Source organism: Augochlora pura, chromosome 5 (assembly GCF_028453695.1).
Source record: "Augochlora pura isolate Apur16 chromosome 5, APUR_v2.2.1, whole genome shotgun sequence".
Lineage (NCBI taxonomy): Eukaryota > Metazoa > Arthropoda > Insecta > Hymenoptera > Halictidae > Augochlora > Augochlora pura.
The window spans coordinates 6084997-6092903 of NC_135776.1; the positions used below are offsets into that span (position 1 = coordinate 6084997).

A 7907-nucleotide genomic window follows, 5' to 3' on the forward strand; every position below is an offset into this window, starting at 1 on the left:
GCCTTAATTATTACTTTGCTGTACATATATTTGGTTATTATGCATTTTTTTAAGAATGATAAACAAAATAATGTAATTTGTTAGCCATTGAATATTTTTTTCTTTCCTATTTCAGCATGAATTCATGGACGTTATAGTTATATTATAATTTATTTGATATCAATATACTTGTGGAGTATTTTACTTTTCTCTCAACTATGCTAAGACGACAAAGCAAACCGGTAGTGTTATAAATAAAGGAACTCCGACTTTACGTAATATCGTATTTATTAAACGAATCACATTATCGCAGAGATATCGTTACACAGATGTTCTGTACATTAAACTAACTTTAAATAATTCACGATGCCGTACGTATATACAGAGATAAATGATGCCGGTGTGGTCACGATCTCGATAATAAAACAATAGATCAAACGGTGTGGGGCCCCCGTTAGAATGGACACGGGGGCTCGCTAACTCGTTTTGTTTAAGCTAGGATCAAGTTTATAATACAACGACGATAAAAACAACTATCATCGCGAAAAAATAAGGAAGCTGCTAACGTCGGCGCGGCTGGCGCATCGTTCTCTGTCGCTTTCGTTCTCACAGTCGTTAATTAAGATATAAAAATAATAGCCATCCGCAGTGGAGACCACTGCGCTCGCACATGCGAGAACAATTAATTAATTCTGAGCATTATTCTTTCTCTTCGTCGCGTCCGCGTTCGCCTAACGCGACGGTAACAAAGGAGAAAAACATCGTCGCGGTTGCCGAACATCCACCTCCATTTTGGTTTACACGGTCTCACGTCAAAATACATCGACAGCTAAAATAATAAGTAATGTCCGTCAGTCCTATCAGTTCGGCTAAGTTAATCACATGGTTCGCGCGGTTATTTTTATACTAGGATCACAAGTTTAGCTTTGTGATTAAACGTACGCACGATAGTTTCACGTTAATCCACATATCTTTCTCTCTTTTCGCTTTCTCTCTCGCTCTCACATTCTCTCATCTTTTATTATAAATAACGAAATTGGTTGAAGCAAGGAACTGTATGGTACGTAGTAGTTTTCGTCGATTCACCGTACGATTTACGATTCGACTAATGGAATCCGGTGACGGTCGTTAAATCATCGACACCTTTGTTTACAATAAAAATCGTGCACGCTCCTCGTTCCTATTCTGGCGTACAGAGACACGTTCTCTTTTTCTCATTGAGTGCCAGCGTATCTTGCAACACAATGTTGCGTGAAATGAAACATTATTTGTGAAACAGCATTTTTTGAAACATCGAGACAAATTGGTAGATCGAAGTTTTCGGAACTAGACATTGGTTCTTTACGTATTTGTAATATGTACAAATATTTTCAAGATATAAAATCGATTTCTATTTGATAAAATGCCAATAATGTTCCTTAAACCAGTTTACTGGACGCTTCTGTATGTTTTAATATACTAAAACGTTAAAAACAAATATATACAACAAAATAATGCAGCTATAAATAATCTCAGAATCATTTTATACAAGAAGTGAGAACTGATCCAATCTAATTTGATCATTTATTAATAATTCCAGAGAGTCAAAGTAAAGTTCTACTTGTAAAGTAATTTTTTAAAATAACAAAGTCTCAAATATATATATACTTCCTCTCATGTGTAACATATTTTATCAAATTACTAAAAAACAATTTGGAAAGTGAAGTTTCACCTTAAATCTGACCCAAAAATTATGCACAAGAATATTATTACAAAATGCGGGCAAGTGATCTGAATAAATTTCTAATAATAAGGCTTACAGTGCCAAAACTGTAGGTTAATTTTTAATAACTTTCTGAAACGTGAGATGTCCATGAGATGTATCCTAAAATGTTGAGAACTTTTGTAGCTAGACTCAATCGAGAAAAGATTTATTTATTATATTAATTTCGAACGTGTTGTTGCGTGGTGTTTAAAGAATATTGTCGAAGACAGGTCACCACGCGTGATATGTGTGTATCTGGAAATGCAGTTTGCATAATCGAGCAACACCTCTTTCTGCGTTTCGTTCGCTTTCGCGTGGCCCTTCGTCGTGTCCCGTTCGGTATTCGTCGAGAAAATATAAAGTCTTTCCTCCGAATAATGAATATTAACGTCAATGTTCCTCGCTACGAACGTTCGATAATAGTCGCCGCATCTCTCATGCATACAAATAAATAAATTCTATTAATTACAACGCAAATTCGAACAAAAAGGTACAAATTCTATATGGAATATGAGATTGTAGTTCTTCGGATTCGCTGCATGGAATGTGCTAAAGGGTGGTCGTGATATCGCTGATTGTTATTAACATTTTCCTGGTGAATGTTCACAAGACATTCTGACAAAAATTCGACGAATTCTTGCAGTTTTATAAATCACAGAAACGATTAAATTAAAGCTGGGCAATGTTTAATGCCATCGACTGTTGTCGTTGAAATATAAATTGCACTTATCTGACGCATTGATCTTTCAGTTTTAATTGATTGATTGGAATAAGTATTCAATCGCCAATGAAATAATCAATTGCGAATTTTGACGATTAATTCTATGCCCAGCTCTGTGTATAATTAATATTTTCTGTCAAACATGATTTTTCTTATGTACATCGAATATAGATCAAATAGAATATCGTATTCTGTTTTTTGCACACAAACATTGCACTGAACATCTTCTACCATACATCGACAAATTCAATGTATTTCCAATATTAATAAATTTCTGTTTTCACATCAGCTTGTAGATACAGTCTTACGTTTGATGAACAAAATTATGCATGTAATAGTCTATTGTACAAGTAAGCATGATTGTTTCGTAGACATAAACTATAAAAATGTAATATAAATGATACTTGTGAGAAAAATACTAGAAATTTTGTACTCATTGAGTCAGGATTGAGTGAATATTTTTTAAAAATAAATTTTACAACTTGCACAAAAACATTTGTTCAATAAAATCAATAGTTCCATTCAAAGTGACACTCAATTCTGGAATATAATGAAAATGTCGTTCAATAAATTTTCTTTGAGGATGGACACGAAGATTGAGTTATTACACTGAAATAAAGATAATCAGGCATTCATACGTCAGACATATACAAACCGATATCTCTTTCAGTGATATATCATGTTCAATTCTTTCCTGCATTTTTCGTCACGTAAAAAAAGAACAATCAAAATCATCGTTAATACATTAACCATCGACAAATACTCGCATCTGTCAAATTATTATAAAATTGTGTCAAATATTTTACAGGGTGAGAAAATTTCGTGTAAGTGAACACACATGGTGAACCATGTATACTTTCTGATTTCCACATTTGAGAACACACCCCTTCCTGGCACAGCTCGATGATAATTATGTCAATGAATCAACCTGTTTTTTAATTAACAGACTGTGGATTTTTAAGCAAAATAATTCTCGCAATTAATTATAGGACACATACTTGAATGTAATAATAAACAAAAACGAAGATGATAAATGCATAAAATCCACTGTCTAATTACAAGAGACAATTCCATAGTGCTCGAGATACAAAGTACAGTCTGGTATCGCATGGAATATGTTCGCAAAAATGCAATTGTGAAATGCAAAATGAAAGAGTGGGGCGTAATGAGATGACACGATAGGCTATTGTAAAAATAATTCTCGTACACGTCTCTACGGCCGTTAGTTTCGCTTTATGCGTATAAAAGAATGTTGGTACCTTGGGTCACTCGTTCCTAATATCTCTCAAAATATCGATGCCTATAGCAAATATTTCTGGTTGTTTCGTTTGCAGCATGAAATAATAAAATAAATGACTACCTTTTTTTCTAAATAAAACATTCGCGGCTTGTCGATTGCAAGTTCGTTTCATAATGCGAATGTATCCTAGCATTCTTTAGTCAAGATGATTTTATAGTCATTCTGTTCCATAGGCCATACGTTGCTTACTTTTAAGCAATAAAATTAATTATGCCACTGTGCACACAGAACTATGCACAGTGATGCAACTCATTAAAAAAAAAAACGATTCTCTATTGATGACAATTAATCTTCTGCCTTAAGATTTCTTTTAAATTATTTAGAATTTCTTTCTCTAGAGGGAGAAGAAATCTGTGTCAATTGTATACTTGTAGTTTTTTGAAATCGATATTTCATTTCTGTTTAAAAGAGATTAATTAATATATTCTAGATACAAGGCAGTAGATTAATAAACTGAAGAACAGAATGCAATTTTCCCAGTAACTATAGGATGTTTATAAAAACAATTTCTAGCAAGAAACTATCAATTTATAAAAGTGTGTATGATAATCAACATCCGCAGCCTTGCGATGATAGCAGTACACAAAAGGCACTGATCAGTGTAATCATTCCAACCTTTATTTCTCGTCGCATCAAGAAGTCTGCAATGGTACAGTTTTCCCTCATTAGCGCCCCGTTTCAAGATTGTTATATGTATATGAAATCACAGAAGCTTTGCCAATAATGCTACCGACCGATGTAGAATATTAAATAGTAGTATACACATTGCTAAGTAATATAGTTATATACCATAAAAAAATCCAGAATCCAATCCTCGAGGTCCAACTTGAATTCATACATCATTCATGCCATAAATTAAAATCTCTTTCATAATAACCAGTAAGAAAACGGCAGTTGGGCCTCAAGAACCATATTAAACAATCCTTGCATTTCAAGGGTGAAATTAAACAATTTACTTTCTGCAATTCTTGCATTCTAAGGATCAAGTTAAACCGTAATCTAAAAACTGGATAAATTAATTCTACATTTGAGTCTATCGTATTCATGATAATGTGTCTTTTCTGACTACACGAGCAAGCGATCAGCCACCAGAAGACCGGAGCCGCTAAGGAGGGAAAACTGTATCTTGTCGTCTACGCATAAAACAGGGAATCGTCACGGTTCGCAACGAAGTCATCGGTGATCAGACTCTCCGGCATCGCAGTGGAGTCGATGCTGTCGAAATATCGGTGCGGCCAAACAGAGCTTTGTCTAAATCTTCTAGTAGGTGAACCGATGATGAACTCCACCCTAGTGGACCCAGTCACCGACGAGGTCTCCTCGTTTAACGAGTCCGTGTACAAAGAGGAGTCGCTATGCCGGAAGCTGCCGTTCGTCGAACACCAGGAACTCGGTGGTTCGGTGCAACTCTGAAAAATAGCGGTCTCGTTAGTCTTTCGAGGTCATCGACTCGGCGCTCGGACAAGTTCTCCTTTTGTCAGCAGCTTGGCACACGCGACTGCGTTTCAAACCCTCAGAGGCAAAGTACACAAACCATACCCCACGATAATCAGTGCTCGGTCTTTGACGCACAGTCTGTCAAGTAGCTAATGGACCTAAGGGTGGTTTTACAAAATCATGGACGGACGTTTGTGCAAAGTCGCTTCGAAAAATTGTTTCGGCAGAAAACGGTTGTTTCGTTTGTTACATAAACCATTGAATTAAGGATGTTGCTGGTATTATTATGCTATCTTTCAGTGCATTGATTTTTAATTTTGAAAATATTCCTCTGCACTTATTTTTATAAATTGTGCTGGGCAGTTTCTTTCACAAATGTTCATTCAACAGATTCTGAAAAATCATCTTTAGCTTGGACGTCCATTATTTTCTTGACACCCTGCGTCACAGTACAAATCACCCCTGTTGTGCCGGTAATTTATGTCAACTTGAAGTTTAATACACGATCAATATACTCTTATCAAAGTGATTGCAATTATGATTTCACGTATTACGAATGGCGATAGAATTATGCAGACGATCTTGACAACTGTATAATTTTATTCGTGAAACTGTCTGGCTAGATATTTCTGTAAATTGAAAGTCGATCTGCGGAAAAGTCTATGCATGAATGTTACGGTTTCTATCGCCATTTCTTCTCGATCTCTACGCCAATGGAAGATATATTTTCGAATCGTTTCGACAAATTGGAAAATTGTCAAATGAAAAATGAATTTCACAGATCTCGTTCAACAGACTTCGGCATGGTAAATCGGCACTTGATTCAGGAGTAGCACGCAGCACTGGACACGTGAGATGGATAATGAACCGCAAGGCTAAGCAGGTAAGCGTGTGGTCGATTCATTTTCCTTTGCATCAATCATAAGTGCGACTCCCGAGCCACGTTCGTAGCTCTCGAAGATTACGTCCGCATACAAGCAACGCTAGCAAATAAGATCAAACTTGAGCAAATGAAAGAGCAAACAAACCGAAAGATTAATGGACCATACGAAACAGAGGGTGGAGAAGAGCACTGCTAGGCACGGTGTGACAATTTGTGGTCGAACGTCTATTCGTGTTTGTGGTTCGTGCGTGTTAAATAAATTGATCGGCTTTTTCTTCTGCCCCGACCTTGAATATAATTCATTATGCCGGACGCAATCATACGTAGAGGTTGGGGCCATGGGAACGAACGAGGATAGGGGCGGATCATCCCCCGTGTCCCCAGTGTGGTGAAATTGCCGATCGAATCCTGTGACTTTTGCAATTGTCAGTGACCAGTTCGTTTTCGAATTTGTTCATCGAATAGCCGGGGAAGTTATCGAAATATTCAATGGTAATTTAAATAATCGTGACCGAGTTTGACCAATTGATTCACCTGGGGACGGGTTGCGTTTCAAAAATCATTTATACTGGGTGTTCAGTAACTGCAGCTTCGATTCTTGGGGCTTTTAAGACAATGATACATCTTTCACTAAAAGAGTTGTTGCAATCGCTACATTTGTACCTGTGCTTCCGTTAGACTACATCGAGCCTTGCACTGAACACCGAGGTACCAGTTCTTTTCTATTTAATTGTATAGCTACTTAAATGAACCGGTGAATTCACAAGATTCGCCGAGACTCGACCAACATGCACTTATTTTAAAAATGTGCAGCACTACTGCAACAAAGACCGAATTTACTATTTCTACTACAGGGAAGATTTTGTCAATCTCAAACTGTAATTCAAAACCAACTACTTCGTGAAACTCCCCGAAATTCTCCAAAACTACAGTGTCAAAGACCAATAATGTGAGTTCACCGCATCCTTCTCCAAACAACACTAAAAAAACAGCGGATCGGTTAAAAATGGCCCAGAAGGAACACGTCACAAAACGTTCTACTGGGAGACAAAACAAAAATCCAAACAGGGGAAAATGTTCCAAGAGTTTAGGGTTTCAGTGGGAAGCTGACTACGGGGTGCGTGCGCATGCCAAACTCTAGGTGAAAGGATTCAAAGAACTACGACGTACTACCTTACAAAAAAATAGACAAACAATAGTAACAAGGAAACGACAAAATCAGGATACATGTATGAATATGAATAAAGTGAAGTAATACAAAAACAAAAAAAAATAAAAAACAAAAAAGGTACAGGCTTATAGCTCACCACATCCAGGAAGAAGCATCGAAGCAAATGATAATAAAAGAAGCATAACTTACGAGAAAAACCGGCGGCACGCGAGAAGGGGCCATTTTCTTTATTGGACCGCCGCCGGGGACGGGCTCGAACGCACGCTCGCCTGCGCTCCAGATCAGACATTTCGGTAGTGGATCGTCGTCGTGATTAAGGCAAGTATCGGTCGAGAGTCTCTGTTGTTACGGTCAGAGTATGAACGAACGTTTTTTTCTCAAACAACAACGATCACCGTCGCAGGTATTGCGCTTTTGGGACCGCATCGGTTCCATATATCCGGTTTCGCGCCGAGAGAAAACAGGAGCCCACGAGAGAGAACGCCGAGAAGAAGATGTGTTGAGGAGGATGGATGGTCGAGAGGAACGATCGTGTGTGATTGTTCGTGGTCGGTGATCGGAATCGTAATCAGTCGTGATCGATCGGTTACACACGCCGGACATGGTAAGCGAGACCGACAGCGGGACTAGCTACCGATTCGCTGCGACCGCAGCCTCACTTCCGGTCGCTTT

General features: G+C 37.7%; 1 protein-coding gene across 1 annotated transcript; it reads right to left on the reverse strand.

The window, feature by feature from the left end:
* Positions 1–255: 255 nt before the first annotated feature.
* LOC144469881 (uncharacterized) lies at positions 256–7901 on the reverse strand. The gene is made up of 2 exons (XM_078180584.1): positions 7425–7901; positions 256–5153 (listed from the first exon to the last, which is right to left on the reverse strand). Exons 1-2 carry the CDS (start codon positions 7455–7457, stop codon positions 4878–4880), a joined length of 309 nt encoding a protein of 102 aa, XP_078036710.1. The 5' UTR covers positions 7458–7901; the 3' UTR covers positions 256–4877.
* Between the last annotated feature and the right edge of the window lie 6 nt (positions 7902–7907).